At 50.4% G+C, this 27,654-nt stretch overlaps 14 protein-coding genes across 28 annotated transcripts in view; 9 read left to right on the top strand and 5 right to left on the bottom strand.

The window, feature by feature from the left end:
- Positions 1–26: 26 nt before the first annotated feature.
- PPTG_00744 (hypothetical protein) lies at positions 27–2,082 on the top strand. 5 transcript variants are annotated; one of them, XM_008892210.1, is made up of 5 exons: positions 27–235; positions 370–613; positions 710–957; positions 1,023–1,130; positions 1,197–2,082. In XM_008892210.1, the coding sequence occupies exons 1-5, from the start codon at positions 140–142 to the stop codon at positions 1,911–1,913; spliced, it is 1,413 nt and encodes a 470-aa protein (XP_008890458.1). In that variant the 5' UTR covers positions 27–139; the 3' UTR covers positions 1,914–2,082. The 5 variants fall into 5 exon arrangements, with proteins under 5 accessions (XP_008890458.1, XP_008890461.1, XP_008890457.1 ...); XM_008892213.1 differs by having other exon boundaries at positions 27–295; XM_008892209.1 differs by having other exon boundaries at positions 27–295; positions 370–957.
- PPTG_00743 (hypothetical protein) lies at positions 2,024–2,688 on the bottom strand. Its single transcript, XM_008892208.1, has one exon. The coding sequence runs from the start codon at positions 2,661–2,663 to the stop codon at positions 2,103–2,105; it is 561 nt and encodes a 186-aa protein (XP_008890456.1). The 5' UTR covers positions 2,664–2,688; the 3' UTR covers positions 2,024–2,102.
- On the top strand, positions 2,677–5,607 carry PPTG_00742. Of its 2 annotated transcripts, XM_008892206.1 has the most exons (6): positions 2,677–3,128; positions 3,185–4,624; positions 4,682–4,837; positions 4,901–5,013; positions 5,075–5,195; positions 5,254–5,607. In XM_008892206.1, exons 1-6 carry the CDS (start codon positions 2,786–2,788, stop codon positions 5,469–5,471), a joined length of 2,391 nt encoding a protein of 796 aa, XP_008890454.1. In that variant the 5' UTR covers positions 2,677–2,785; the 3' UTR covers positions 5,472–5,607. The 2 variants fall into 2 exon arrangements, with proteins under 2 accessions (XP_008890454.1, XP_008890455.1); XM_008892207.1 differs by having other exon boundaries at positions 2,677–4,624.
- PPTG_00741 (amino-acid N-acetyltransferase) lies at positions 5,460–7,467 on the bottom strand. The gene has a single exon (XM_008892205.1). The coding sequence runs from the start codon at positions 7,353–7,355 to the stop codon at positions 5,664–5,666; it is 1,692 nt and encodes a 563-aa protein (XP_008890453.1). The 5' UTR covers positions 7,356–7,467; the 3' UTR covers positions 5,460–5,663.
- Positions 7,468–8,332: 865 nt separating this feature from the next.
- Positions 8,333–10,074, top strand: PPTG_00740 (hypothetical protein). Its single transcript, XM_008892204.1, has 6 exons — positions 8,333–8,468; positions 8,539–8,765; positions 8,847–8,944; positions 9,012–9,156; positions 9,227–9,411; positions 9,483–10,074. The coding sequence occupies exons 1-6, from the start codon at positions 8,402–8,404 to the stop codon at positions 9,940–9,942; spliced, it is 1,182 nt and encodes a 393-aa protein (XP_008890452.1). The 5' UTR covers positions 8,333–8,401; the 3' UTR covers positions 9,943–10,074.
- A 24-nt stretch (positions 10,075–10,098) lies between these two features.
- Positions 10,099–12,141, top strand: PPTG_00739 (hypothetical protein; the record flags this gene model as incomplete). Its single annotated transcript, XM_008892203.1, has 3 exons — positions 10,099–11,225; positions 11,304–11,546; positions 11,605–12,141. Exons 1-3 carry the CDS (start codon positions 10,224–10,226, stop codon positions 12,139–12,141), a joined length of 1,782 nt encoding a protein of 593 aa, XP_008890451.1. The 5' UTR covers positions 10,099–10,223.
- A 24-nt stretch (positions 12,142–12,165) lies between these two features.
- PPTG_00738 lies at positions 12,166–13,940 on the bottom strand. Of its 2 annotated transcripts, XM_008892201.1 has the most exons (9): positions 13,781–13,940; positions 13,638–13,720; positions 13,468–13,576; positions 13,256–13,400; positions 13,021–13,175; positions 12,896–12,955; positions 12,784–12,829; positions 12,591–12,719; positions 12,166–12,526 (listed from the first exon to the last, which is right to left on the bottom strand). In XM_008892201.1, exons 1-9 carry the CDS (start codon positions 13,886–13,888, stop codon positions 12,270–12,272), a joined length of 1,092 nt encoding a protein of 363 aa, XP_008890449.1. In that variant the 5' UTR covers positions 13,889–13,940; the 3' UTR covers positions 12,166–12,269. The 2 variants fall into 2 exon arrangements, with proteins under 2 accessions (XP_008890449.1, XP_008890450.1); XM_008892202.1 differs by having other exon boundaries at positions 13,468–13,720.
- Positions 13,939–16,726, top strand: PPTG_00737 (hypothetical protein). 7 transcript variants are annotated; one of them, XM_008892194.1, is made up of 4 exons: positions 13,950–14,121; positions 14,207–14,248; positions 14,335–14,490; positions 14,569–16,462. In XM_008892194.1, exons 1-4 carry the CDS (start codon positions 13,985–13,987, stop codon positions 16,034–16,036), a joined length of 1,803 nt encoding a protein of 600 aa, XP_008890442.1. In that variant the 5' UTR covers positions 13,950–13,984; the 3' UTR covers positions 16,037–16,462. The 7 variants fall into 7 exon arrangements, with proteins under 7 accessions (XP_008890447.1, XP_008890446.1, XP_008890445.1 ...); XM_008892199.1 differs by having other exon boundaries at positions 13,939–14,248; positions 14,569–16,726; XM_008892198.1 differs by having other exon boundaries at positions 13,939–14,261; positions 14,569–16,726.
- A 110-nt stretch (positions 16,727–16,836) lies between these two features.
- Positions 16,837–19,213, top strand: PPTG_00736 (hypothetical protein). Its single transcript, XM_008892193.1, has one exon. The coding sequence runs from the start codon at positions 16,938–16,940 to the stop codon at positions 18,966–18,968; it is 2,031 nt and encodes a 676-aa protein (XP_008890441.1). The 5' UTR covers positions 16,837–16,937; the 3' UTR covers positions 18,969–19,213.
- PPTG_00735 lies at positions 19,202–22,034 on the top strand. 2 transcript variants are annotated; one of them, XM_008892192.1, is made up of 4 exons: positions 19,202–19,312; positions 19,425–19,639; positions 19,745–19,777; positions 19,852–21,888. In XM_008892192.1, exons 2-4 carry the CDS (start codon positions 19,509–19,511, stop codon positions 21,839–21,841), a joined length of 2,154 nt encoding a protein of 717 aa, XP_008890440.1. In that variant the 5' UTR covers positions 19,202–19,312; positions 19,425–19,508; the 3' UTR covers positions 21,842–21,888. The 2 variants fall into 2 exon arrangements, with proteins under 2 accessions (XP_008890440.1, XP_008890439.1); XM_008892191.1 differs by lacking the exon at positions 19,202–19,312 and having other exon boundaries at positions 19,385–19,639; positions 19,852–22,034.
- A 134-nt stretch (positions 22,035–22,168) lies between these two features.
- PPTG_00734 (hypothetical protein) lies at positions 22,169–24,306 on the top strand (the record flags this gene model as incomplete). Its single annotated transcript, XM_008892190.1, has 2 exons — positions 22,169–22,299; positions 22,377–24,306. 2 exons carry the CDS (start codon positions 22,169–22,171, stop codon positions 24,304–24,306), a joined length of 2,061 nt encoding a protein of 686 aa, XP_008890438.1.
- A 138-nt stretch (positions 24,307–24,444) lies between these two features.
- On the top strand, positions 24,445–25,035 carry PPTG_20789 (hypothetical protein; the record flags this gene model as incomplete). Its single annotated transcript, XM_008892988.1, has 2 exons — positions 24,445–24,620; positions 24,681–25,035. The coding sequence occupies 2 exons, from the start codon at positions 24,445–24,447 to the stop codon at positions 25,033–25,035; spliced, it is 531 nt and encodes a 176-aa protein (XP_008891236.1).
- Positions 24,633–26,467, bottom strand: PPTG_00733. 2 transcript variants are annotated; one of them, XM_008892188.1, is made up of 5 exons: positions 26,020–26,467; positions 25,832–25,932; positions 25,574–25,770; positions 25,284–25,512; positions 24,633–25,220 (listed from the first exon to the last, which is right to left on the bottom strand). In XM_008892188.1, the coding sequence occupies exons 1-5, from the start codon at positions 26,424–26,426 to the stop codon at positions 25,075–25,077; spliced, it is 1,080 nt and encodes a 359-aa protein (XP_008890436.1). In that variant the 5' UTR covers positions 26,427–26,467; the 3' UTR covers positions 24,633–25,074. The 2 variants fall into 2 exon arrangements, with proteins under 2 accessions (XP_008890436.1, XP_008890437.1); XM_008892189.1 differs by having other exon boundaries at positions 24,633–25,512.
- Positions 26,468–26,594: 127 nt separating this feature from the next.
- The window catches only part of PPTG_00732 (hypothetical protein), a gene marked incomplete at both ends in the record, with an annotated part of 2,875 nt that continues 1,815 nt past the window's right edge, over positions 26,595–27,654 (bottom strand). Inside the window, 4 exons of the mRNA XM_008892187.1 lie at positions 26,595–26,834; positions 26,897–26,980; positions 27,041–27,346; positions 27,410–27,626. Of these exons, the coding sequence (XP_008890435.1) occupies positions 26,595–26,834; positions 26,897–26,980; positions 27,041–27,346; positions 27,410–27,626 (847 nt within the window). The remainder of the gene's footprint in view (positions 26,835–26,896; positions 26,981–27,040; positions 27,347–27,409; positions 27,627–27,654) is intronic.

The raw sequence follows: 27,654 nt of genomic DNA, 5'->3' as shown, positions 1-27,654 counted from the left end.
CCTCTTGAGTATTCATTCACTCGCCATTTGAACAAGTGGGGGAGAAGTGCTCACCCTCCCTCGCTCTACCTGCCCCCCTGGCACCACAGAGACACGGGGTTCCACCCTACGTACCCTACCGTACCAACCTTTGGCCACAATGGACCTCGATGCCGGTGCTGACGACTTCTTCGCGGCTCTGAACAACGGCGCAGCTGAAGATGTGTTCGCGGGCTTCGGAGCCGTTGAAGCCGAGGCAAACGCGACCGCGGAGGCTGGTGGCCGGCCGTCGCTGGATGATGAGCCTCTCGTCATGGTCTGTAGCAATTAGTTTTGCGTATTATTTGCTGTGGAGACTCGTGTTTTAATGGAGTTTGATGCTGGCTGTAGATCGACAGGAAAAAGAAGGCGGAGGCGGCCAAGAAAGCCAAAAAGGAGGCGGCAGCTCGTGCTGCAGCTGCTAGAGCTGCCAGACAAGCCGATGAACCAGCGCTGCCCATGGAGGAGCGTATCGTAAATTTGCTGGTGCCCGAACTTAAGGTGAACGACGTGATGTTGCTGATCCGCAAGATGAAGCAGGCCGGCAAGTCCGACGCTGACGAGTTCTCGGAGCTCGATGCTGAGCAGAAGACAGGTAAATTCCGGGCTAATATACGCGCTGGTGGAGTTGTTCGGTGCTGTAAAAGAGGTAGTGACTTTTGTGTTTTAATCCTGTTTGAAATGTTGACAGCACCGCGATTTCGATGCGAGACTTGCGGCAACACAGAGCAGAACAATTTCATCACAGACTACGCACGTGGAGATACGATCTGTAATGGCGTGGATGGTAATGGATGCGGTACAGTGGTGCAGGACCACATTGTGCACGAAGGAAGCGCTTACCGTAAGTTCGAAGGCGAAGAGGACAAGTCGCACCACGGACCTGCGCCCAACAAGTTGTTCTCGACTGGTCACAACCTACGGACACTGATTTCGCAGGTAATTGAGAGTGGTGGTGCCGAAGGGAGGGAAGCGTTTATTTCACGAGTGCTGGTTTGATCTAGGATGGAGAGATGGCTGGGAACTTGAGACGCGCAGCCGAGTTCGTCGAGATGAACCTTAGTCAGATGGGCAAGGATGAGCGAAGAACGCGTATTGGTTACAAGGACCAGGTACGGTTGGCAGCATTTCATTGTTCTGCCTTTAAAGCCTACTCACGTGGATGGCGTGGCCTGTAGATGAAACAAAAAGCGTGCCGCTTGATTGACCACACAATCAGCAATTTGGATCTACACGAAATTGTTGGAAGTCGCGCTAAGAAAATGTTTGCTGAATTCCGTGACGTCCGTGAGCATGTGCATCAATTCGACGCTATGGTGGCTGGCTGTGTGATCGCAGCGTACATGGAGACAAGCAAGGAGATGTACTCGGCACAGAATGGTATTCGTATCGGCCAAAACAAGCAGGCAGGTATCGCCAGTCTAGCGCTGCTACCGAACAAAGCTGTGGATGAGAAGAAGCTGCATCCGTTTACGTGTCCGCTCTGTGATATGAAGTTTAACGCACGTCGCGGTATGCAGTTCCACAAATGTGCGGGTAAACCCGAAGAGGACAAAGAGAAGACGTCGAGTGAAACCAACTTGGCGCCCGTTGTGTTGCCTGATCAACTCCAACCTATCATCGAGATGAAGAACGGCAAGAAGTGGTTCAAATGCCCCGTGTGCTCACGTGTGTACGGGAAGGAGGAGAGCTTGTCAGAGCACATGGTTCGACACAAGAACCAGAGCAAAAAGCGCAAGCACCACATAGAGACCAGCACGATCGACTCGACGCGTCTAGCTAAGACCACCAAGCTGGCATCTGCGAACCCTTCCGTACAGGTGAACACGCACGAGCAGGTCATGTTTCGCGGCGAAGGCCGGAGGGTGTGGCTTCAGCATCTCACCGAGGAATAATCAGTCTAATCCAGCTCATTCCAGCGTCAATCCGCGTAGATTGAGCCGAGCAGAAGCTAGAAAATATCTCGCAGCGTTTACTTTAGGCGGTTGAACACATCAATTGAAAAGGCATGTATCCAACGCGTTCTCTGCAAGAACAGAATGTCTATTTTGCAAAAGAATCCTCACTGTTATTGTACTTGGCGTCTATTCCTCGCTCTTGCTGCCAAGGATGTCGTTCTCTGTGAGTTCAAGAACGTTCTCACCCGTGACGAAGCGGACGCTCTCGCCCTTCTGCTTCAGCAGACTCTCCACGTCCGTCGAGTCGTCTTCAAACCAGCCCAACCGGTCGGCGACGAGATGCAGATTCTCGCAGCCAGGGCAACGCACCAGCACCACTCCATTGTAGTAGGCGTGCTTGCTGATGGTCTTGGCTGAGCGCGTCTCGCATACGCTGCACGTGTAGACCATCACGAACTTCTCACCAGGGCTTTCTACTCCAGGTGCACCAGAGTACTCGGTGGCCGAGACTGTAGACTCGCTGGAAGTCGTCGGCGAAACTGGTGGTTCAATATCGCCGCTCTGAGTGGCGAAGCAGCGACTATGGCTGTGCAAGTGCGGAAACGAGGCTCTGGAAACGTGCAGCAGATGAGACGCGGAGGAGCTGGCTGTGCATACCCGGCGCAGCGCCTGAGACGAGAGCGACTGGGGCGCAGCGCACGACGATCGCAGCGTTGGCGCGCAACGCACAAGCGCTCGACGCCACATATTGGTTTATGAATGTCAATGGTGTTCTAGAATATTTTATGATTTCCAGTTCAAACTAGAACTCTACTGTATCCATCTGGAAGTCATGAACAGCTGCGAAAGGAAACGCTGCCATTGACACAATGCTGATCTCACTGCTGCTTTGGGCGTTATGCGTGCAGGTTAGTGATGCGGCGATCACTTCGGCGTCTGTGATTCCGGTATCTCTGAATGGTGGCGTCACGGGAGCGGTGGATGTGGCCTTCACGACAGGAACCACCATCCCGGTCGGCGGGACGATCGTCTTGACATTCCCCTCTGCTTTCTACGTGGACTCGGCGTCGACGTTGTCCAACATTGTTGGCATAGATTCAACTAGTACGATAGTAGCATCACCCGCTACTGGCGTAGTGACTATCACGATTGCAACGACCAATGCTGCAGCTGGAGCCATCTCCTTTACTCTTGATAGCATTTCGAATCCAGGTACGCTGCGTCCTGTCGGAATGAAATGCTGGGAAGGCTGACATGATAGCTCGCAGGTTTGGGCTTGTCATCAAGCTACTTCATCCGCACTAAGAATGCTGGTGGCACAACCTTGGAGTCAGTAACGGTACCAGGCTCTACTTTCACTTCTTGGACTATGTCCAATGCTGCTACGGTGACAGCTCCTTCATTGCTTGCTGGTAGAACAACGTCCTACACGGCCACCTTGACAACCGATGTCACGTTACGCATTGGAAGTGTCATTGCGCTGAAAGTACCTGTTCTCAGCGGCGGCGCGATCGTGTTCAGCAGCGCTACTCTTGCAGGCTTGGTGGGCATCGATCTAGCGTCAACGGAGCTGCGAGTGTCATCACCGTATATTCTCCTCACAATTGCTGGTCAAGACATCGCTGCAGGACAAACTGTGTCGATCACCTACGGCAACATCATTAATGCTGCAGCACTGTCCACACCACCGTTCTACGTTGATACGCGGCATCCCAATGGTGCCATTTTTCAAGTCAGTACTGCTACGAACACACTAACATTCACAAGCACAACGCTTCCGTCAGCGACGATAACTCCTGTATCCTATTGGGCTGGTGTTACGACCGAATACAACGTGGTGTTTGCCAACTTGGCTTACGTGCCACCAGGAAGTCGAGTGGAGGTAACATTTCCGTCCCGTTTTGACATTAGCAGCGCTACCCTGAGTCACATCACAAACTTGCCTATCGTGAATACTATTGTCTCTCTGGCCAGTTCAACTATTGCAAGAGTGACGCTGGGAAATATTGCTGTATTACCTGGAACCGGACGTGGATTTAGGCTGCAAAACATCGTAAATCCTGGCTCCTCCTGCGACGAATTCATTGTCGAGTATTGCACTCCCACATGGGGATCGTACACAGTAACCATCACCGATAATGGTGGCAATGCCTTGGAAGCGTTGACGACAGTGGCAGGTACACCGATTGTCAAGAAGCCGCTCACGTATGGTCGTGTTCGCCCGTTGCTCAAGACTCCCAACACACTTACAGTAGCGACTGTGACGCTCGACACCTCGACAACAATTCCTCTTGGAGGTTATATCGAGGCTGTACTTCCTGCTGACTACAGTGTTGGGGCTGGGACGATTACAGCGAGTTCTTTGGTAAATATTCCCGGCGCTAGTAGCGCTGTTATCTCTACACCAAGCTCCGTTAAACTACAGATTGCAGGCGCGAATATCCCAGCGACAAGCGGAATCTCGTTCACAGTCGACAAGATTACCACGTCTTCAAATAATGCGGTTGGAAACTTTATTGTACGCACTCGAGACGCAGGAGGCAATACGATTGAAGAGAGCAGCACTGTAGGTGGCGAAGGGTGTACCTATGTGAATGATTGCAGTGGTCATGGTACGTGTACGCTTCTCTCAAAGGTTTGTATTTGCAGCATTGGCTGGGGATCACCAACGGATGTAGCAGAATACAAGTCACCAGACTGTTCTACTCGTGAGTATCCTACTGATTAACCATGTAGCAGATAGTCTAACTCATCGTCCATTGCAGGTGTATGTCCATCAAATTTCGCCTGGAATTCTATTCCCACAAGCACCACTACAGCTCATGACATTCTTGTCGAATGCTCCGGCATGGGGGTCTGCGATCGAGCTGCAGGGGCTTGCAAATGCTTCCCCGGTTTTGAAGGCTCTGCATGCGAAAGGAGTACGCATCTTGGTGTGGAGAATTGTGTGTTAAATTGTGCTCACTGGTGGTTGTATGTGACAGTGAGTTGTCCGAACGACTGTTCTGACCGAGGAACGTGCATGAGTATGCGCAGCATGGCAGCAGCCAAGAACGCGTTGCCCATTTCTCCCCCAACAACCTACGGAGACAATCCGGTACGCCCGTTTTCAAACGGTAGCATCGGATTCACCAAGTAATTTGATCATTTGCTGGCAGTTCTCTGGTGCTTGGGACGCCGACAGGATTTTCGGCTGTGTCTGCGACTCTGGTTGGGCTGTCGGGACGGCAAGCGGCGAGCTACAAGCCACAGAATACTTTGGGGCGGACTGCTCGAAACGTACGCTTAATCCTTGTCCAACGCATAGCAGTAGTAGTAACACGTTTAACTTCAATAGGTCACTGCCCCATTGGAAACGACCCCGACACGACTGCAGACGAAACCAACTGCCAGGGTAAGGCGGTACCAGGGGGCACCGCTGTAGGCGTCGCTGGGAATAAATGCCTTGTTGAGTGCTCCAACCGTGGGGGGTGCAACTACAAAACGGGCGTCTGCTCCTGTTATCAAGGGTACACTGGATATGCCTGCCAAACACGAGACGAGCTCGCCAAATAGCGTCAGTTAACCAAGATAGAGAAGCATGGGATAAAAAGATCCGAGCAGTGGTTTCCGAGAGTCATTGCTGTCCAGCTTGCTGTGAATTTAAATAAGTGCAATGTCCTGCTCTTCTGCCTCCGTTCTAATCAATGAGGTGTTTGGCCGATAGTCAAAAAGTCGGTCAATCGTAAAATCTGGAAGTTCACCGCGTTATTCCATCTGAAGCAGCAGCTCCTTCTCGTCCAGAGCTTTCTTGGTGCTGATGTCACAAATGTAGACTTTCGATTTGCGTTTTAGGTCGATCTTGGCCAGCTTCGAAGGGGGCAAGTCGTTCACTGTAGCCTCCACGAAGCCGCGCTCCAAGAACCAATGAGCCGTTCGCGTCGTCAACACGAACAGCTTATTGACGCCCATGGCTGCTGCCTTGCGCATAATGTAGCCTAGCATTGCATTACCCTTGCCAAGATTGCGGTAGGTGGGGTCCACAGCCACACAACCCATCTCAGCAAAGTTGTTCTCGTACGGCTGAAGGGTGCAGCAAGCGATGATAGCACCGTCGCGCTCCACAACTGTGAATGTGTCCACGTTACTCTCAATCTGTTCCTGGTCACGCGACACCAGCACATCATCGTCCAGCAAAGGCTGAATGAGACGCATGATACTCACGATATCATTAGTTGTAGCCATGCGGATCCCTTCGTACATGTGCTTAGTGATCATGAGACCTTCACCGTCACGGGTAAATAGCTCCTGTAGTAAACCACCATCCACGTGTCGGCTGACTAGATGCGAGCGTTTGACTCCATTGACACATGCCTTGATAGATTCCTTCAAGTATAGCAAGAAGTCACCGCTAATGTCCGGGTTTTGTCGTGCCAGCTCCACATATTGTTGTGCCTGTTCAATCACCAGAGTCTGCACGACCGAGTTCGATCGCGAGTCGATCAGTTCCTCGCCGTTGTGCATAAAGATAAGCTTGGCACTCTCTAGTTGAATAGCACACTTGCTGGCCACTTGTTCCGAGAGGCAGTTGAAGACCTCACCACTGGCACTGTAGCCGATGCTCGAAATGAGCACAATATCTCCGTCATCCAATGCAGCGCGCACCTTATCGACATTGAGTCGTCGCATTTCGCCTGTGTTTTTAAAGTCCACTCCTCCTCTGACACCCACGGGTTGCGCCGTGATAAAATTACCCGAAGCGATGTTAATAGTTCTGGCACGTCCGGGCGAGTTGACGATTCCTCGTCCAAGGTAACTTTCAATCTGGAACCGCACAGATCCTGCTGCGTCCATTGCACATTGGAGCTCCATGGGCCCTGTAATGCGCATACCACAGTCGAATCTCTGCGAGAGTTTCCGGAGCGATAATTGCCGATTAAGCTGCGGTCGCGATCCGGCCACTAGCACCAGCTTAACCCCGAAAGTATTGAGTAATGCAATGTCGTGCATGACGGCGCCGAAGAGGTTGGATTCCACCAATTGTCCAGGTAGGTGGATGACCATGGTTGTGCCTCGATGGAAGTTTATGTAGGGCGACATGTCCCGGAACATGGCGGTGAAGGAGGACGGGCCTACAGTGCGACCCTCAGTTTGCAAACCCTGCTGTACGCGCAGACACTCGGGTGGTACGATGGGCATGAAGTCGGAGTAGACGGCCTGTTGGTCTTCGATGGGTGGAGAGAGGCTAATTGGTCCCAAGCCGTGGCCGTGGCCGGCGTGTGCGAAGCCATGTCCGGCGCCAAGTGCCTCATTGACGGGCGCGGAAGGAGATCCAGCAGCCAGTAGCGCCGCGCGGGAAGACGTGAAAACGCGCAAAGTGCCCAAAGTCGAGCGCGAGCGACCGCAGACGGACGAAAAGATCAGTCTACGAGAGTTCAGGACGCCGGGACGGACCCACATGGAACTTGGGGGGAGCGTGACGCTTGATCAGAAGGGGGACCGCTTGTCTACAGCGTAGCAAATGCGAGTATGCCAAGCTGGCAGGCACAGCATCGCGGTTGGCCAAGCAAAACCACCCGACATGCTCTTTTTTTGCTGGCTTGTTTGACAAGCGTGAAAGATCGGGGTTCCATGACGAAGTGTAGGAGAACTTTGGCTTGGAAAGGTGAAAACTGAAGATGTCGTATGGGAGGACAGACGACAGGAGAGTGTTGAAGCCTCGTTACGAAGGTTCGGACTTCCGTTATCTGCTTCGACGAGCATTTTATTGTGGCTTACATCGCATTACAATTTGCATTCGCTGAGTGTAAAGTAGATTTGCCACTGCGGCGGTATTTTGTGGATGCCATCGCCAAAGCTGCATTGCCTTCTTGCACACTGTGGTGCTTGGATACCCAGCAATGTTAAACCGGCTACTTCAGTTTCCAGGTTGCCGTTGCCTCGGGCTTCGGGACCTGTCAGTGACGGATCACAATAAATCCTAAAATCTAACAGCTTCCTCATCATGCACTCTGAGTGTGTTACTTAACTGTCAGCGCTGCTACAGCATAGTTTTCGGTGCCCTGCGGAGTCCCATGCCGGTGCTTGAAGAAGTGCTAAGCACAGTTGGCGGCCTCGTAATACAACTTGTAGTTGTAACAACGTTGTACTAACAGACATCGATGCGGATGGATCTACTGTAAGTCTAAGCGTCTACGTATTTAAGCTTAGCTGCGCTAATGGTTAGGACATGGTTAGGCTTCCACAGATGAAACACCTTAGACTGATCTCCATTACTACTTATCCATTGCCATGGCGAAAAGTATCTCGCACTAACCCATCGGTGGTCTGTACAGAAGTGTGTACCATAGCTCGGTTCCGCTAGTAAAAATTGGTGACAGGACAGGCTATGCACGATTGGCTGAAAAATCCAGAAAATCGTGCCACAATTGGCCGTAAATCATCGATACACACCAGCTGTTGCATAAGACAGCGTGGGTGCACTCGTGTGAAGTCCTGATGGACGGATGCAAGTGTCATTCCTCGATCCACCAGCCCCCCAGGGACTCACCATGGCCAGCGCCACTCCAACCTGTATGCAACAACACAGCAAAAATCATCTTTAATTTCTACATTAACGCACTAACCTTTGACGATGTTACAGTCGCAGAGCTCAAGAGCCTGTCGGCCGCGTGTAACAAGCTCTGGGAGCTTGACACCAACCGGCTGGAGCCCAACGTGCACTATGAACTGAACTTACAGGAAGGCAAGACCGCCTATGCCCGCGGCGATGCGGCTCGTGATCCGCTCTTCACGTTCGTAGACCCATGCGTGTTTGAACGCCGCACATACAAGCTGCTCTTTGACCTGCTTGACAACTACGAGCGTGAGGTGCGCACTCTGATACTGTCTGAACTACGTGCAAGGTTTGTTGCTGATGTTATAGCAATATTTGTATTGGTTGATATACAGACGGGCGTGACGGAGAGAGTGACTCCCAAGGAGCTGGCAGAGAATAACGCCTTCCTGAATGCCGTGATCGACACGGCTCCCATGCGCTATGCGCACGCGTACGTTTTGGGTGCGCTCCAGCAACTAGTGGATTATCACGGACTAACTCTTGTTTTCAACTTTCAGTTGGTTGGTGAAGAACAAGAAGTTTACGGGAGATATGCAGGACTTCAAGAAGAAGTTGGAGTTCATTTGGTTTGGACTGTACCGCCGTGAAGTCCGCAATGACTCATCGGGTTTCGAACACGTCTTTGTGGGCGAGGAGAAGAATGTGAGTGATGGTATTTGGAAAAGATTTGGTGTTCTGGCCACTAATGGTTTGCCACGTTCAAAATGAGCAGGGGAAGATCTGTGGCTGCCACAATTGGCTTCAAGTTTACAATGAGGAGCGCCATGGCCGCATCGACTACAGAGGCTACATCCGTCCCAAGCAACGTGGATGCAAGTTCATGGAGCCCCACAACAAGGAGCAGCTCATTACGTTCCAGTTCCAATGGGAAGACGAGATGAAGCCTGTGTCCACGAGGTACGAATCGGTCACTACAACCACTACTATGCTTCTCCAATTAGCTTACCAGATTGATATGATTCCTACAGCTTGATCGGAGTGAGCCCGGAGTTCGAGATGGCCTTGTACACTATGTGCTACCTCAATGGCCAGGAGAACAACCACGTCCAGCTCGGCCCGTACCTGTGCAACATCAAGTGCTTCAGTTTCGGACGTGGCAAGGACACTAAGATCGGAACGGCCTTCCCCGAAGCGCTACCTTTGACTGAGGCTCAGGCCGCGACCAAGATCCAGGCCATCCTACGTGGCTCTCACGCGCGCGTTCGGAACCCACATGTCCGTCGCCAGGCTCCACCGCCTCCTCCTGGTGCTGCGTGGGGTCCACCGCCTGGAGGTGTTGCTACCCCAGCCCCGCAGCCAACTCGATCGACTGGAAATGCTTGGGCTAAACCTTTTACGCAGGCTGCTCCTTCCGCCCCTGCTGTCGCTGTCGCTGCCGTCGCAGGCCCAGCACCCACCGGTGCGTGGGCCAAGCCGCACAAGTGGTAATGAATCCAAGACTGATCCCAGTGCACATAGTACAGCATCCGGTCGCCTGTCAGTGCAGATACCATGTAGATATAATCGACAACGGGAATCTTTGCCTGGGTTTTAGTATCCGTTTCGAGGCTTCATCCCAATTGATATGTTCATCCTTCCGCAATTAGGATTCCACGTTGCTGATGGTTTCACAACCGAAGTAGCTGAGTTTGATCCAGCGGCGCCCCTCTATTCTCAGCAGTTTCGAAGGCAGTAGGGAAGCAGCAAAGCTTGACAAAGCAGTCGCAACAATGGAGGCTAAGGGCGAGGACAACAGTACGCACAGGGCCTCGTCGAAGGGCCTACCTGACCAAGATGACATCAACACGGACGAATCCGGAGCCCCCACCCCTGAGGTTGTGGCGCTACGCGACGGATACAACCAGACGTACATCGTCCGGTCCAGCAAGGACAATCTCCATGAAGTTCTCTTCCGTTGTGGCAATTGGTGCTACAGTGGTAAAGTCGATTTGGGTAGTGCCGATCTGGAGCTCGCCGATCTTCCAGTGGTCGTGCCTGCACTACAGAAACAACAGGCTTCGTTGCAATATCTTTGCGAATGGAAGGCCATTCCCTCGACGTCGCCGTACTTCACTCCACTTGAGACTTTGTACGATGTTTACGACTTTATTGGTGCCGAGCTTTCAAGTGAACGTATTGAACGTAAACTGATGAAGGCAGCTGAAGAACATGCTTGGGTAGACAGTGACGATGACGGTGGCTCTAAAACCTTCTTCGAGTTGCAAAGTGGGGACTACGAGTGCTTTGACGGAGTGGACATTGTAGCTAGCAAGACCTTTGTACGTGGTCTTGTGCTGCTGGTCATTTACTACCACCGCAGTTTCTACGTCGTGTTGCAGGCGGCTGACGGCGAGCAGCCGCTGCTGGATGTTCGCTTCCCCGATTTATCTGCCCACCTACAAGGAATTCATCTTCAAACTTACCGTGACGACGACTGTAGCAACATGAAGAAACTTACGCTGTGGCAAGCGGCAAATGTTGGCAAACACCAAAGCCCACCGAAACCATTGAAGGTGCAGTGCACGGACGTAAGCGGCACAGGTTACAACCAAACCTTCCTGATCCGACGTACGCCACGTGCTGAAGGATCTACGAACACACCAAGTTTGCGCGAGGTGCTCTTCCGTTTTGGAAACTGGTGCTACAATGGACACGTGGATCTAGGTCCCAAACTGGAATTGTCAGACATTCCCGTCATCATCCCCATGCTACGACGACAGCAAAGTGCTCTGGTAAATGCTCAATCATTCATTGTCTACCCTTTTGGAGCTCAGCTCTTATCACTTTTGTAAAATATTTATGATATGCAGACGTTCATGTGCGAAGCCTCCAAGATGCCAGCGACTTCCTTGTTTACTCCGTCGATGGAGCATCTAGCTGAAGTTGTGCCTGCCATGCAGGAAGAGATGTCCAAAGCAGAGCAATTCGTGCAGAATCTGGCTCAGAGTGGTGGATCCTTCGTCAAGAGCAAGGGGGACGTTGGAAGTTGGCTCGAGGACGATAATGTCGAATGTTTTTTCGAGATTGCCATGGACAAATGTGCAGCATTCCAGGTCGGCACACTTTTTGTCACTTCATTGTAAGCTGAATTTGACATGTCATTGTGGACAGGAGGTTGAGGCGATTGCTAGTAAGATTCACATCGGCGGCGTGGTGCTTGTACTGCTTTACTACGACTTCACTTTCTACGTCTATCTTGAGAATGGGGAAGAAGAACAACCTTTGCTGGACACGAATTTCCCTGACGTCTCGCTGCAGAAGGAGGGCATTCAACTCAAAACTTACCGAAAAGGAGTTCGTGGTTGCGAAGAACTGCGACGTATTAGCCTGTGGAAGATTGAGAATGAATTCACCGACGAGGAAGAAGACGAGGACGCCGCAGCCGTCGACTGTATCACGTCACGCAACAAGGGCCAGCTCCAAGCTGATGCCAAGGAGGAGCACAGACGCGAGGAAGGTGTCAAGGCTGTATCAGACTCCAAAGCGGCGAAGGAGATGCAGCCACGCAAGTCGGCACTGCCGCATCATGTTGCTCCACTCAAGCGGCCCAGTGGTGCAGCTACTACCCTCAAAGGTATGCCCGATCTCGGTATGAAAGCTCCATGGGACGAAACTGGTAAGCCACTTGGAATGCGGACCAGCAAGTAACAAAGAACACGAGAGTGTTAACTGCTAGATCGCAGAGCTTATGAATGAAGAAAATACTAGCTTGACCATCAAATTTGTACCTCTTCTGGTTATGTTGATACTGCAGTAACATTTACTCACCAGCAAGTCTAGAACTCCTCATCAGCGACAGTGAGCCAATCAGGGACACTGGTACCTTTGGAACTATTGTATTCTTGCGACGAAATAGCCGAGACACGAGCGCTTTCCGTGGCAGCATAAACTGAGCCACCGACCCATGCAAGCATGTTCCGAGGGAAGTAGGTCTGAACGAGCTGGGCTCGATCGACAGCAGCTGAAGCAGAAGCAAATTCGTTGTCGTGGTGCAAAGCCTCACGCACTTCATCCACCACGCGTTGTGCCAAGCCTGAACACATTGCCCGTTAGCATTAAAAAACATTGCAACAATCTGTTCCAAGCGTCAATCGTACCAGGAATCATTGCAGTTCCTCCAACCAAGAGTACATTTTCCAGCATTGCCGCTCTCACATCAAGTGGGGCCTTCTTCAAAACCTGGACGATGCCGTCAACAATGGATGTCCCATCCGTGCCTTCGTCACCTGGTTATTAAAGACGCTGTTAGAAGTGTATCTTCCCACTACTACTTCAATATAAACAACGTACCAAGAAGTAGCTGTTCCACTGCATCAGTGCGAAGATTTCCAGGAACCTGTCAAGCAAGCGATACTATTAGTCAAGTCTTGCACAGCGCGTTTGCTAGCGCTTTATCGACAACCTTTAGTACGTCGTCGTCGTCTGTCTGAAACTCAGCGTAAACAATGTTGGGCAATGGATCCTATATCATGCAAAAGCTTAGCTTAGTGCAATGACATGGCTGAATGATAGTTTGTTTTGCTTCACCTTTTGTTGGGCAAAGCAGGCTCGCTCGAGAATATCCTCTGCCATTGCTTCAGTCACCGGCGTGACAATCTTCGAACTGTCCATCGGCTGGTCGCGAGATGAATTTAGCTCTCGTTGAATAACTTCGCAGCAATTCCGACTGCCAACAGGGACAGCTACGGCACAGCACAATCAACCAACGCATCGGTTAGTCCCCGATCAACTATTCTACCACAACGATGTGACCACTGCTCACTCTCATAAAGATACGGCAGAGGAACCCCTTTAAACACAGGCAACAATCTCGCCTCAGCCCAGCCGCAGTCCACCACCAACGCGGTGTGATTGGCCGTAGCGTACAGAACCGCCATCATCGACGGCACCAGCGTTACCGCCGAAACCTAAACAACAGCAAACCCATCCTATTAGCCCTACTATACATCCACTGACAAATCTTTTCGACCCCACCTGAAGGACATCGAAGAGGATGTTGAGCAGTGTCTCTCGAAACACACGCGGCAGCAGCAGATCCTCGCACACCACAAAGCGCCGTCGCGCCGGATTCACCAGCAGCCGCCTGTTGTTTGCCGTATAAGTCATCTACGGAATACATTCAATAGAGTATGCACCACACCCACTCAAAACACAAACAGTGTAGCTTCGGGTACAGATATTGGCGCCACTCGGCTGCGCTCAGCGGTTTCTGAAGCATTTCCCCCACCTGCATCCGCATTATATTAGCCATCCTGAAGCCAATTACGGCGATAAGATGCGGACGAACCTGCCATCTCTCCACACACCGAGGCGTTCGCTCCCCAGAGACGCCGCAGCGCGCATAACGTGCCCCCAGCTCCAGCACTAACGCGCTCTTGTCGCTCAAGGAGCTCATGCTGAAAGTGTATCTGCAAATTTAAATTACCGCGTGATAGTGACTATTGTCATTTTAGTGACTTCATATTGATGATGACGCTCAGTTGAAGACAAGATGGCGGACGCGCTGCTGGTGACCATCTTGGTCTCCCAGGTGGCGATGTATTTGCTCGTCGCCTACATGTTCCGCGCGCTGCGGTGTAAAAACTACGAGCGCAGTGCCAGCGAGTTGCAGCAGGCGCTGATTGCCAGGTGGCGGCTTGTTCAGATTTCTTTTTGTGTCTAATGAACGCACATTCTCTGTGAGTTTTGACCAGGTTTGTTGTGAATTCTACAGGGAGGAGACGACAGGCGAGCATCGTGTCGACATTGCTAAGCTGTATGTGAGCGCAGTAAGCGGATAAAGACGGCAATATGGAAGAGAGGCAGGTGACTTACTTGGTGTTGTATTTTGTCTACATGTAGCGATGCAGAGGAAGAAATCGTGAGGTGCCGGGTGTGCGCTTTTGCAAATACTCAACAGTTCAAATTCTGTGTGTTATGTGGCGAAAAGCTCAAGTTATCGCCAACAGAGCGAGTACGGGCGCGGAGTCCTCTCACAGCTCGCCAGCTACGTGTAAGGTGGGCTGGACAACGAATTTCCACTGCTGCATAGTAATTGAGCGGTGTTTTCATAATTACTCTGTGCTGATTGAACAGACGTCGGAATGAATGGCAGCGGAAGCTCAGATGTGAGAAAGTATCGTGGCATCGAGACTACGATCATGATTGTTTCCAGTATCCTGGATATGTTGCAATGTTTCACAAGGAAGAGGAAGAGCGTGAGGACGGAGAGCTGGCGGTAGTCCTACATAATGGAGAGCCTGGTTCAATAATTTTGAATCTGCGAAACGAGAATGGGATGGTAAAATTGGAGATATTATCTGGTGAAGATGCGGATGCGCTCGAATTTGCGACGGGATCAGCTTCGTCAAGGACCGTCGACATCAAGGAACTAATAGATTTGTCCAAAGAAGACTTCCCGACTAAATTCGCGCATTTCGTTGCCTACACCTCTTCGTTAATTGTGCCGGCTGAGCTGGAGGTGTTGAAGCTTTTCCTACGTCGCGAACATGTTGTCGAAGAATCGATGGAGTATTTTTGCTGTTTGGATGATAATGATACTCGTGCAGTGGTTCGGATAGATTTTGCAGCAGAGACTGGAGTTGATGCGGGTGGTGTACACCGTGAATGGTTTAGTCTCGTTACGGAGCTGGTTATCAATCCTTGTTTGGGTGTCTTCGTCTGTACAAACCACGAGACCCAGACGTATTTCTTCAATGTGAGCTCGAAGCAGTGGATCGGTGAGGAACATTTAGCATATTACTTCTTCGCCTTTGGACGGCTTATCGGGCGTGCACTATTAGAGGGTGAAGTGATCGGATTCCACTTTGCACCGGCACTGCTTAAGACTATCCTTGGTGTTCCTATCACTTTTCACGATTTCGAAAGTTTTGATCCGGTGACGTACAAGAGCTTGAAGTGGATGCTGGAGCACGAGGGGGCTGATAAGCTCGGTTTAGACTTTACTGCAACGAGGAAAGATGCAGTTGGCAACCTGGTAACAGTAAAGCTGGTGCCCAATGGTGACGATATATCTGTGACTGACGAGAACAAGCATGAGTTCGCAGAGCGCTGGCTTCAATATTTTTTACTCGAATGCGTTTCTGATCAGTTGTACGTGTTCTTAAAGGGACTGTATCAAGTGATTCCGAGAGAGGTTTTCATGCTCTTTGACGCGGAAGAACTAGACTACATACTCTGTGGTTGCGACTCGATTGATGTGACGGATTGGGAAGCGCATACAAGATGCTCCAGGAATCTCACAGGGACAAGAATTCTTCGATGGTTCTGGGGATTGGTTCGAGATATGCACTCGGAATGTCGCCGTCGATTGCTGCAGTTTGCAACGGGATGCTCAAGAGTACCGATCGGGGGATTCCGGTACCTGACAAGCCACGACGGACAGATTTGCCCATTTACGTTGAAGGGAGTGCATTCGCCTTACATTCGAAGTCACTCGTGCTTCAACCGGTTGGACTTGCCGTTGGTATCGTCTCGAGCGCAGCTCAAGGAAGTGCTGTATGCAACACTCAACACTGAGACGTACGGGTTCACGACAGCGTAGTAAACGTATTGTCAACTATAGATCCAACGGAAGTAAACAAACTATTCCGCGAGGGCATGCTGCGAAGGTACAACATTCTAGCCTCCACACAAGTGTCCACATTGGGGGGTTACAATTGATTACTTTTCCCCACCAATCGAGACTGAGCGTCACTGGATATCCTGTAGAATTCCTACGGACAGTTTGCGCCGTAAACGCGACGGAAAAAAGGCATCAGCAAATTGCTGACAGCAGTTGCTACCAACGTCTCGAAGGCAACAAGATGCGGATCACAAGGGCCGTAGATTAAGGTTATGTTATGTAACACAAACCAACCAAAGCAACAATAGCGTTCTCAATTCGATGTTGAAGCTGTCTGGAGAAAGCTGCTTGGGCGTCGTCTATTTAACGATGACGAAGTGGAAAGTCTCTATTGCACGTGGTTGTAACGTTTACTGCGTCGGTAAACTTGTGTTTGTCCGACCATGGAACACAAAACCCGAGGCGATTGGATGGTTGTTGGATTTGCATATTGTGGAGCCCGAGTTTGCTCGACACTGAGCCACGGCCACCAAACACGCCCCCTGCAGCCCCGAAGTAAAACCACCCGACGAGCACTAATGTTACAGTTGCTTATGGGAAGTATTTTGCCATACGCTACTTGCAGTACCTGTGATACAAATGAACAAGTTGAACTTTCACTTTACTGACTAATTACAATTCAATATTTTTCTTGTGCTGGATTGTCACTCTAACGAGGGTTAAATGAAGGCGTAATCCACATCCGAGTGAATCCGATGCAAAGCCGGGGCGTGGTTCCATACTGAAATGCAGTCACGCTGGCTCTGGTCAATCCTTGTGACTGTCATTCCACAACGTAGGACTTCGAGGCCGCACAAACCTCAAGGACGCGGAGTGAAACATGGACAATGAGCGCTCGACGGAGGCGTCGATGCTGTACCAGGGCATCGGTATGCTGCTGCTGTGCATCATCTTCTTTGTGGTGTGGCTTATGGCGTGTCGACGCAATCGTCACCTTCTCGACATGGAGGTCCCGCTGCTGTCAGGCGAGTCGGTCGATCATCGAATAGATGCCGCCACTAGAGAAGCAGAGGCTGGCTATAGCGTATGCGCCAGCTGCGAGTTCGAGAACTTCAAGCGCTTCGATTACTGCGTTTTGTGTGGCGACAAACTGCCGTCGCTATCCATGGTGACGGCCGACGACGAGAGCGACGAGGAGGAACAGCAGCATCAACTTCGACGTGCTGAGAGCAACTCGAGCAGAGGAGGAGCCATGAGCATTGTAATGAATGCGGACCAACCGGCGCATCTGATGTCACCCAGACCAAGGAAAATGTCGTCGTTGAGTCGCCAGCAACGGCGCGCCAGGAACCGTCGCGAATGGAGTAGGAAGTTGGACGTGGAAGGAAATCTCTTCTGGTACCGAAGTGGCGGTGGAAACGTGCCGGTAAGTAACGAGTTGGACACACTCATGCCTGGTTACACGTTGAGTTTCAAGTTCCCAGAGGAAGAAGAGCCAGAGCTGGAGAAGGAGACGAACGAAGACCAGGAGCAGGATGAGGAGACAACCCCTGATAATGAACCGGTTCTCGCTGTGGAACAGCCACGGGAGGTCAAGGAAGACATTCTAGAAAAACCGATATTGCCTACAGACGTAAAAGTGGAGCTGATTGAGGCTTCAGGTTCTGACCCAGCGGAATTCCCTACAGGCAAGTCGACACTTGGCGATGCTGGTCCAGAGCGTCGCAAGGAGACTGTGTCTATGGCGGCTAGTGACTTTCCTTCCAAGTATGCGCACTTTGTAGTGAGCACTGCGTCCCTAATTGTGCCTGCGGAGGTGGAATTTCTGAAGTTGTCGGTACACCGCGACTACATGATGGAGGAGTCAATGGATCACATGTACTGCATTCAACCGAAAAATCTGCGCTCCTTTATGCGTATCAATTTCTTGGATGAAAGTGGCGTGGACGCTGGTGGTGTCCACCGTGAATGGTTTATGCTGGTGAACGAGCTGCTGGCTTCACCGACGCTACGACTCTTTACGTGTACGAACAAGGCTGACCAGAGCTACTATTTCAACCCGCAGTCCTCCGCAGAGGTGGGTGAAGACCACCTTGCCTACTACTTCGCCACTGGACGTTTGATTGGTCGTGCATTACTGGAAGGTGGTATCTGGGGTTTCCATCTCGCGCTACCATTGCTGAAGGTGATCTTGGGTGTCCCAGTGACTTTCGCCGACATGGAGTTCCTGGACCCTGAGACTTATCGTAGCCTACGTTGGCTGATGGACAATGACGGCGTGGACGATCTCGGACTTGACTTCAGTCTAACCGAGCAGATAAATGAATCCGAGAAGATCGTGGTGGATCTGATCCCGAATGGAAGGAATATCGCCGTCACGGACGCCAACAAGCGCGAATATTTGGATCGTCGCTTCCGATACGTGTTGTTCGAGAGTGTTGCCGATCAGATGCATGCGTTCCTCAAAGGTTTGTACGAGGTTATTCCTCGTGAGATGCTGTTGATCTTCGACCCAGAAGAATTTGATTACTTGCTATGTGGATCCCCGGAAATCGACGTCACGGACTGGGAGGCACACACCGTTATGTCCCCAAATCTCGAAGGTGCTAACGTGACCCGATGGTTCTGGGAGATCGTTCGTCAAATGCCGAACGAATACCGCCGGCGTCTTCTGTTGTTCGCGACGGGATCAGCGTGCGTTCCACTTTCGGGTTTCCGTGGTTTAACTAGTTACGATGGCCGCCTATGCCCGTTCAACCTCAAGGGTGTGTCGTACAAAATGACGCAGTACATTTCGAGTCACGCATGCTTTAACCGGTTGGATTTGCCCTTGTATAGCAGCAAGAAGGAGTTGAAGACAATGCTGTACGCCACGCTGGAGACCGATCTCACGGGTTTTACGACGGCATAACCCAAGCTCGGCGCCATTGGGCGTCGCAATGTATCTACGTTATCGAGGGATGCCAAAGAGCAAACCTACTGTAAACAGCTCAATTGCTGCTATAATAATTTTGAGATTTTTTGTAACTTTCTGGATATCGCTGAGAATCACTGCGGACACGGCATTTGCGGTCGACCTTCAAATTGAGTAATACGTTTGTAAACTGTTCCAACTTAGGTTCCAACCTTCTTCCTATTAGGAAGTTCCTAATGCCGATGGAGACGAGTGCCGTTCTTGCGATCGTGGTTGCGGTCCTCAGATTTGGGATCCCACTTTTGCACGCACCACATGCCCAGCAAGGCCCATAAGTTTTCGTACGTGTTTGATGCAATTGCATTGTCAAATTGTGCTTGGCTAACGTAAACACTTTTGCCTTTTATCGTGAATGTAATTGACACCTGATTGCATGGCTCGTATCGGAACCAGATATCGAGATGACCTCATCGTGGCACTCTCCAACTCGTACACCCTTCTCAATCTCACAGCCAAGTCCGTGAGCATTGCTGAGCAATGTCCGTGGGCGGGACCATCGCCGTAGCGTGCGCGCTAACACTGCTCCTTGCCATGTGCTTTGGCTGGTTGGCACGCCGTTCGTTCAAGAAATTCGAGCGTGAGGCAGAGCTCAACGCGCCGCTCATCGAGTACGTCACTGGTCAATGGACAATGGTACTGCTCAATTACCTTGCTTGTATCGGTGATGTCTAATGGTTATGTTGTCTCTTGCTTGTGTGTTGTGATGAGTGCAGCTCAGACCATAGACGTCTGGATGCAGCGTTGAGGTTGGTTTCTGTTCCAATGGTGTCGTGACTGCAAAGGCAGAGCTGACAGTTTGTTATATTATTTGGCTGTGAAGAGATGCTGAAGAAGGATTTAATAAGTGCGCAGTCTGTGAGTTTGAGAACTTCAAACGTTGTCAATTTTGTGCGATTTGTGGGGAGCTGATGAGGAAAAGGGACGACGAAGGAGACAGTGAAGGCGCCGCAGAAAAGAAGAAAACACCAGTGAAGCTCTCACTATTGTCAATATTCCGACGTGAAAGTGATGTGCAGCTTGCCGCATCTGCATCTATCTCGACACTCACGAATCATGCCACTCGCCGTCGTGTACGCGCTCAGAGACGAAAGGAGTGGACGCGCAAGCAGGACGTCGAAGGCCGAATGTACTGGTTTCGTGATAGCCGCTTAGTTAAGACTGACGCACCTCCCGCGGCATTTGTTGCAAAGTTTGAGCGTGCAAGTACAGGTCCCGTCATTGACAAGTGTTTTTGGTCTCAACTACTCCCCAACACCCAGGACTCCAAAAGATTACCACCTACCACACCCACAAGTCAAGATCAATCGAAAGATGATAAAATAACGTCGCCAACGCATTCACCACACCATGAAGATAGTGCTTCAAGTATTCCCAGCACTCCCGAACCCGAATCAGGTCTTGGAGATGGTAACCAAACGCGTCAGAAACCTACGTTAAGACCCCTTGAGCGGCGCATGGCGAGTTTGAAGAAGTCCGTACAGAAATTGGAATTGGTGCTTGTACCAACTTCCGATATTGCCGTGGATGCCTCAAAACTACCCCTCACTATCTCAATCGGTCCAAAGCTTACGGCATCGTATCCGACTGAAGACGACATCCCAGAAACTACTGAAACGCCGAAATCTGTTACAGAATTCATGGCATTCGCCAAACGAGACTTCCCCTCCAAGTATGCACACTTTGTAATGAGTGCTTCAAGCCTATTGGTTCCTGTTGATAAAGAACACCTACGACTTAATGTCGAACGTGCAAAGGTGTTCATGGATTCGATGGAATCTCTCGCTGTTATTCCGCTTCGAAATTTACATTCTGTAATGCGTATAAACTTCATTGACGAGAACGGTATCGATGCTGGAGGGCTTCAACGTGAATGGTTCGTTATGCTCAACGAGGCGCTAGTGGATCCAGCACATGGACTCTTTGTGTGCACCAACAAGAGCGAGCAGACCTACTTTTTAAGACCGTGCTCGAACGTGGATGATCTCCCTCGCCAGCTATTCCACCTCTTAGCAGCTGGTCGTTTACTTGGACGAGCTTTGCTAGAGGGATCAATGCTGTGCTTTCACTTAGCTCCACCACTTCTGAAGCTGATCTTGGGTTATCCATTGAGTTTTTCGGATTTGGAGGATTTGGATCCTGAAATGTACAGTAATTTGCGGTGGCTTCTGGACAATGATAATGTGGACTCATTAGGGATCGACTTTACTGTCACCGCCAAGGATGGAGACACATACCACACGATTCAACTCGTACCCGGTGGAAAGAATCTCGCCGTCTCCGACAGCAACAAACATGAGTATGTGGAACGCAAGTGGCAATACTTATTAGTGGAGAGTATAGCACCCCAGCTACAAGTTTTTCTTCGGGGGATTTACGAAATCATTCCTCGCGAACTCCTTTTGCTCTTTGATCCGGAGGAATTCGACTTTTTGTTATGTGGTTCTGAAGAAATCGATGTGGACGATTGGGAGCGCAATACCAAATATTCAGAAGGGCTTCATCACACTCGAGTTCTCAAGTGGTTCTGGGAACTTGTACACGAGATGCCGAACGAATATCGCCGTCGATTGCTGCAGTTCGCGACAGGGTCGTCACGTGTACCGCTCGGTGGTTTCGGCGCGTTGACAAGCTATGACGGTCGTCTATGCCCATTCACACTGAAAGTTGTGCCGCTCGTCGGAGGCGGCTTTATTCACAGTCATGCTTGTTTTAATCGGTTGGATTTACCGCTTCACGTGACCCGAGATGAGCTGAAGGCTGTACTGCACGCCATACTGGAGACAGAGGCCTATGGCTTCACGACGGACTGATAATATTCTCAATTTGCCAATTGAATAAAGTAGAATCGTGCTCTAAATTGCAATTTGTTAGTGTAGGTGGTGACTCGACTGGAACCAAGCAAGCTGGTTACCAGCCTGGTAGGCGTCGAGTAATCGTGTCAACTTACTCGTGTACCGTCCGAAAAGGTGCACACTCATCTGCTGTACCGCCAAATGTAACCACAAAAGTTTACCTTCGATTTCTAATTATCTTTCTTATCCTATGTAAACTGTACCTATGGTAAGCACTTTTGTGGCCTTACGTGACAAACGCCATTGCCACTGCCACTCGTAGATTCGACAGAGACCGCAAGAGCCATGGAGGCCGTACTGGGCTTCCTCGTGGTACTGGCCATCATCGCGTTGCTCTTCTTCTTCCTGAGTATGCTGGCCAGGCGCGCGTATATCCGCCGACAGCGCTCGCTGGAGCTGCATGCACCGCTGCTCAAGTACGTCACAAGTCACAGGCTTCGATTGAGTACTATTCGACTAACGCTATTGTAACTTTTTGGTGCAATTTCTACAGCTCGGATGATCGCCGTCTGGACGCAGCACTGAGGGATGCCGAACAAGGTTTCAATGAATGTACGGTATGCAGCTTTGAGAATTTCAAGCGCTTCAAGTTCTGTACAGTCTGTGGAGAAGCCATTGTCAGTGACGAACAGGATGGAGATCGTGATATGAATATCAGCAAAAAACGATCGACACGGCTCTCATTTTTACCGCTGCTTAAACGTGAAACCAAAGTGGAGTTGGTCACTGTGACGCCTCCAGAGCAAACAACTCGGCGTCGTCTACGAGCTCAGCGACGCAAAGAGTGGACGAGGAAAATAGACGTTGCAGGCTGTGCGTTCTGGTTCAGAGATGGTCGATGGGGTGATACGCAGTTTACCGGATTCGTTGTAAAGTTTCAGTCCACGCCAGCAATGGCTGACAACGGCATGGAAAAGCTGTTGCCTAACGCCGTCGGAGAAGGAGAATCGTCACTACCGCCTTCAGAATGTGGAACTGATGTTGTGACGGTTGCGTCTTCTGTTAAAATGGATACCCCCGACCCGAACCCGGTCAGTGCAGAGGTGAATACTGAGAGCGTCGAGCAAGATAGTACCCAGCAACCTTTGGTTGGATCGATTGACGGTTGCATTGCCACCTTAATACGGGGTACACAAGAGCAGCACGTTGTGCTTACTCCATCGACTGATACGACCGTTGATGCTTCAAAGCTGCCTCTCGGTAATTCTACGTCCACAGAGGATAATGCTTCAACGCCTCTAACCGAGATAATGGCACTTGCTGCAAAAGATTTCCCGTCAAAATACGCTCATTTCGTCACTGCAACGTCGGCGCTGCTTATTCCAGCAGAGAAAGAGCACTTGCGGCTCAACGTAGAGCGGGCAAATGTGTTTGAAGACTCGATGGAGTCTCTGGCTATTATTCCACTTCAGAATGTGCACTCTGTCCTGCGCATTAATTTCCTGGATGAGAGTGGTGTTGACGCTGGTGGATTGCACCGTGAATGGTTTGTGCTTCTGAATGAAATGCTGGTAGATCCTGCCCGTGGATTATTTGTATGCACCAACGAGAACGAGCAAACCTACTTTTTGAATCCCTGCTTCACTGCAAATTCCTTACCGGACCAGCTACTACATCTGTATGCAACCGGTCGACTACTGGGTCGCGCATTGCTCGAAGGCTCTATGCTATGCTTTCATCTTGCGCCTCCTCTGCTTAAACTCATGCTTGGTTATCCACTAAGTTTCGCCGATGTAGAGGACCTGGACCCAGAAGTGTACACAAATCTACGTTGGCTGTTAGACAATGAGAACGTCGAGTCAATTGGACTGTACTTCACCGTGACAGTCAAGGAAGAAGAGAAGTATCGTGATGTCGAGCTCGTCCCTGGTGGTAGCTCCATCGCAGTCACCGACAGCAACAAGCGCGAGTATGTTGAGCGGAAGTGGCAGTACCTTCTAGTGGAGAGCGTGGCACCACAATTACAAGTCTTTCTTTGTGGCTTGTACGAAATCGTTCCACGTGAGCTGTTGCTACTATTCGATCCGGAGGAGTTTGACTTCCTGTTGTGCGGATCTGATGAGATTGACGTCGATGACTGGGAACGCAATACGAAATATTCGGAAGAACTGCACCACCATCGTTCATTGATTTGGTTTTGGGAGTTGGTGCGCGAGATGCCAAATGAATATCGTCGCCGATTGCTACAGTTCTCCACTGGTTCATCACGTGTACCTCTCGGTGGGTTTAGTGCGTTGACGAGTTACGATGGTCGCTTATGTCCATTTACTCTGAAGGCAGTGTCACTGGTAGGTGATGGCTTCATCCACAGTCATGCTTGCTTCAACCGGCTAGACCTGCCACTTCACGTTGTTCGTGATGAATTGAAGGCTGTGCTATATGCTACGCTGGAAACAGAAGTCTATGGCTTTACTACGGACTGATCCGTCAAAACTACAGCAGACATTGTGTAGGAGCGTAATGTGAGCTGACAATTCAAGACAATGACCAGTAGAGCTAAACAAATTTACTTGATCATCAGATGTACGCGACTACTCGCCTTAACTTCTACTATCACGTAAATGGAGTTATTGAATAGATGGATGCAAGCCGCTGGAGACAACGATGTAGAAGCTGTAAGCTGTTTACAGAGTAGCAATTCAACTCTGTTGGACGTACGGCACCCTCATACTGGTCGCACAGCATTGCTGCATGCATCCGCTTGGGACGCCCACGACGTTGTCAGCTTTCTTCTTGAGTAAGTCTAAGATCACAATGTAAGATTCCAGTTCATATTAAAGATTAACTGTGGCTGTAGGCATGGAGCGGGTGTCCTCGTGACGGATGCCGATGGAAACTCAATTCTACATCTCGCTACAGCGGCGAACGCGGTAACCTCGTTGCAACTGATGTTACGGCATCTTCGTCAGTCCTCGTTCCTCGATGAAGAATGGACTCGAACACTGGTTAACCAGCGAAATCGTTTTGGATTCACCGCCCTGGTGATCGCTGGAGAAGAGGGGTTCACCGAGTGTTGCGTCGCGTTAATCGACGAAGGTGGCGCTGATACAACACTACCGCTTCTGGAAGTGCCTCACCTCACTGCTACAGATCTAGCACTGCGCAAAGGTCATCATGAAGTCGTCAATGTTTTGCGCCGGTATGCACATTAATACCAAGACGGTCCTAAATACTTGAGCGTAGCGTGGTCTTTATGAACGATCGGGTTTTAAGTTCACGTTGAAGTAGACGTGCTGTAAATGGGGGTCCAGCTTTGTTAGCGCTGGTTTCAATACGTCCTCCACGCCTTCTGGCTGCAAGACAAGCGTTGCTACACGCTCTACAAACTCTCGCTCCCCTGGATGCAAACAATATTAATGCGTATCCACACGAATAGGACAAGGCTCATGTAAAGTCGTACATGGTTGTAAGAGTCCCGTCTTGAACAGTTCGGATACATAAGCGCTTGCGATAGCTTGCGATTTACTTGCCAACATGGCAGCCAACCAAGGATGGAACACCCATAACCGAATAGGCTTGCGCGTTACCCAGCCACTCACGAGTTTTACAAGATCTTCCATCATTCCCTGAAGTTGCGGGGGCTCTTCCTTGGGCCACTCACACATGACCAGCATCAGCACTACAACTTCCTGCACAAAGGTATGCTCAGCGTCAGCCTAAGTAAAGACCAGGTATCTCTTAAACGCTTACCCGGACATCTTTACTGTCAGGTGCTTCAAAGCAGCCTTGCAAGTCATTCAGAAAGCAGTGGTATGTTTCCGGATTTACTGCAGCCCGAGCATCCACTGCATTTCGCTGCAATGTCTTGGCCATTGCCTTCAGCTGAAGCGTGCGCGGCGAGAGTGCGTAGCTCTTAAGTGGGGCCACCAATACCCACCCGGAAAGCACTAAACATACCAACGCGTCAGCATTTGGTATTTACATTGTGAATAGTAAAGCAAAAGCTACCTTGCACACGAACGCGTTTGCATCTTTCGCTCATTCTGCGTGCAATGGCCAGCATGGCATTCGTGCGCGAAGCTCCGACGACTCCTTCAGTCAGCAGCGCACTATCAGATCATTAAACAATATCCAAAACACAGGATAAGTATCCTACAGCTGCACCACTCCACAAAGCAGCCTCATCATCGTGTCACCTATTGGGTGAATGCTCTTCCAATTCATCAATTGAAGCGCCTTCACGTCTCCTTTCTAGCTCCTGAAGCACCGTGACCAGCAGTTCTGACCGTGTCGGATGTGACGCTAGGAACGGACTCTGTAGAATTGACCGCAGTAAATGAACCCTTGCGAGCCGTAGAGCCTCCGCTGTCAGAGCTCCATCTAGCGGCAGCGTGGGAAGAGTGGCGACTGGAAACCACTGACGGATACGCGTCTCAACGTCCTGCTGCGACTCACCCTCACTCACGGCATCTTCAGCTGCACAGGCCCATTCCAGAGCTCTCTGAAGAGACTCAAGGTTCCACTCGTGCAGCTGCGATGTCTGTGTGACGTTCGCGAGCTTCACGAACATCCGCACATGCTGCGCTGTTTTCGCATCGTTCATATCCGTCGGATTATATAGGATATTATCCGAAAGTTTTTTTTTGTATATGCTTTTACTACTAATTAATAAAATTTATCATATTGGAGTCATAATGAAGTCATAGCGGAATCAAGTTTTAACAGTGTTCTATACTGCGGGATTTACAGGCCTCGGTTCGTCTCGATATGTCTACGACCATGATTCTACGACGTAGCGTTTCTTGCGGGCCAACGTCTTCATCACTTTCTCAGCGGTTGGTAATGGGATTTTTCCTACTGATCGAAGAATGTCGCGCAGCACTTCATAGACATCAGTAGGCATTCGCTTGGCGGATCCGGCGATATAGATGCATCCCTCGCCGTTCATGATAAAATCGAAGATGGTCTCCTTGTTTTCTGCTAGACGCGTCTGCACGTAAATTTTGTGGTCCTGCAAGATATGACGAACTTAGACACCGCATACATGTTCCAAGAGCTGAAGTGTTGAGGTACCTGATCACGCGAGAACGCGGTGTGTAGCTCAGTGATATCACCTGAGGCCACGAGGCCACGTAGCTCGTCACCATACAAAAAGTCCTATACAGTAGTAAATCGTTAGGTGGTTGGTGCGTTTCAAGACCGTTGTAAGGTTTTTACCTTGCTTTCATGACGGCATCCGAAGTAGAGGTACACCGCTCCAGAGCTGCTGTCTTTATCTGCTTGCTTGCGCAGGAATTGACGCTCTTGCACCATAGCCCGCATGCTGGCGAGTCCTGTGCCAGGACCGATGAGTAGCACGTCACGATCTAAGCTCAGCGGCTCAAAGAGGCCCTTCTTAATCCACATCGGCACACGCTTCTGCTCTTTGGATGGATCCAGAGATAGGAAGAAGGACGAGCAAATGCCGCTACGGCGACGCTTGTATGGCGTCAAGAAGTCCACAATGGCCACAGTTAAATGCACCTATGAACCAAAGACGTGGGATGTAAGTATCAGCACAATATCCGTACTGGATAAGTAGCTTACGCGTCCTGGATGCAGCAAAGCCGATGATGAGATGGAGTACGATCGGGGCTTTTGACGAGGAATCAGCTGCAGCAGAATCGTCAAATGCACGTCCACGCTAGGAAAGTCTGTGAGAACTTCTGCGTACGTTTTCTTCTCACGAATGCAGTAGTCGTAGAGTAGATCGACTCCCTCAGCTGAAGCCAACTCCTCAAGTTTCTCTTTCTGTAGAACCACGCTTTCAAATTAGTACGATCGATACAATG

Source organism: Phytophthora parasitica (assembly GCF_000247585.1).
Source record: "Phytophthora parasitica INRA-310 unplaced genomic scaffold supercont2.1, whole genome shotgun sequence".
Classification (NCBI taxonomy): domain Eukaryota; phylum Oomycota; class Peronosporomycetes; order Peronosporales; family Peronosporaceae; genus Phytophthora; species Phytophthora nicotianae.
This window is presented reverse-complemented; position numbering and strand designations above follow the sequence as displayed.

Excerpts from the sequence above, each read along its gene's own strand:
- PPTG_00744 (XM_008892209.1), top strand. The coding sequence starts at position 140 with ATGGACCTCGATGCCGGTGCTGACGACTTCTTCGCGGCTCTGAACAAC. Across the intron at positions 958-1,022 it reads TACGGACACTGATTTCGCAG|GATGGAGAGATGGCTGGGAA; the intron begins GTAATTGAGAGT and ends GGTTTGATCTAG. Across the intron at positions 1,131-1,196 it reads GTATTGGTTACAAGGACCAG|ATGAAACAAAAAGCGTGCCG; the intron begins GTACGGTTGGCA and ends CGTGGCCTGTAG.
- PPTG_00743 (XM_008892208.1), bottom strand. The coding sequence starts at position 2,663 with ATGTGGCGTCGAGCGCTTGTGCGTTGCGCGCCAACGCTGCGATCGTCG.
- PPTG_00742 (XM_008892206.1), top strand. The coding sequence starts at position 2,786 with ATGCTGATCTCACTGCTGCTTTGGGCGTTATGCGTGCAGGTTAGTGAT. Across the intron at positions 3,129-3,184 it reads TGATAGCATTTCGAATCCAG|GTTTGGGCTTGTCATCAAGC; the intron begins GTACGCTGCGTC and ends GATAGCTCGCAG. Across the intron at positions 4,838-4,900 it reads AGGCTCTGCATGCGAAAGGA|TGAGTTGTCCGAACGACTGT; the intron begins GTACGCATCTTG and ends TGTATGTGACAG.
- PPTG_00741 (XM_008892205.1), bottom strand. The coding sequence starts at position 7,355 with ATGTGGGTCCGTCCCGGCGTCCTGAACTCTCGTAGACTGATCTTTTCG.
- PPTG_00740 (XM_008892204.1), top strand. The coding sequence starts at position 8,402 with ATGCAAGTGTCATTCCTCGATCCACCAGCCCCCCAGGGACTCACCATG. Across the intron at positions 8,766-8,846 it reads TTGACAACTACGAGCGTGAG|ACGGGCGTGACGGAGAGAGT; the intron begins GTGCGCACTCTG and ends GTTGATATACAG. Across the intron at positions 9,412-9,482 it reads ATGAAGCCTGTGTCCACGAG|CTTGATCGGAGTGAGCCCGG; the intron begins GTACGAATCGGT and ends TGATTCCTACAG.
- PPTG_00738 (XM_008892201.1), bottom strand. The coding sequence starts at position 13,888 with ATGAGCTCCTTGAGCGACAAGAGCGCGTTAGTGCTGGAGCTGGGGGCA. Across the intron at positions 13,401-13,467 it reads TCCTCTTCGATGTCCTTCAG|GTTTCGGCGGTAACGCTGGT; the intron begins GTGGGGTCGAAA and ends GCTGTTGTTTAG. Across the intron at positions 12,956-13,020 it reads CCTGCTTTGCCCAACAAAAG|GATCCATTGCCCAACATTGT; the intron begins GTGAAGCAAAAC and ends TGCATGATATAG.
- PPTG_00737 (XM_008892194.1), top strand. The coding sequence starts at position 13,985 with ATGGCGGACGCGCTGCTGGTGACCATCTTGGTCTCCCAGGTGGCGATG. Across the intron at positions 14,122-14,206 it reads CAGCAGGCGCTGATTGCCAG|GGAGGAGACGACAGGCGAGC; the intron begins GTGGCGGCTTGT and ends TGAATTCTACAG. Across the intron at positions 14,491-14,568 it reads GCTCGCCAGCTACGTGTAAG|ACGTCGGAATGAATGGCAGC; the intron begins GTGGGCTGGACA and ends CTGATTGAACAG.
- PPTG_00736 (XM_008892193.1), top strand. The coding sequence starts at position 16,938 with ATGGACAATGAGCGCTCGACGGAGGCGTCGATGCTGTACCAGGGCATC.
- PPTG_00735 (XM_008892191.1), top strand. The coding sequence starts at position 19,509 with ATGTCCGTGGGCGGGACCATCGCCGTAGCGTGCGCGCTAACACTGCTC. Across the intron at positions 19,640-19,744 it reads CTCAACGCGCCGCTCATCGA|CTCAGACCATAGACGTCTGG; the intron begins GTACGTCACTGG and ends TGATGAGTGCAG. Across the intron at positions 19,778-19,851 it reads CGTCTGGATGCAGCGTTGAG|AGATGCTGAAGAAGGATTTA; the intron begins GTTGGTTTCTGT and ends TTGGCTGTGAAG.
- PPTG_00733 (XM_008892188.1), bottom strand. The coding sequence starts at position 26,426 with ATGAACGATGCGAAAACAGCGCAGCATGTGCGGATGTTCGTGAAGCTC. Across the intron at positions 25,771-25,831 it reads CAAACGCGTTCGTGTGCAAG|TGCTTTCCGGGTGGGTATTG; the intron begins GTAGCTTTTGCT and ends TGGTATGTTTAG. Across the intron at positions 25,221-25,283 it reads GACGGGACTCTTACAACCAT|GGGAGCGAGAGTTTGTAGAG; the intron begins GTACGACTTTAC and ends GTTTGCATCCAG.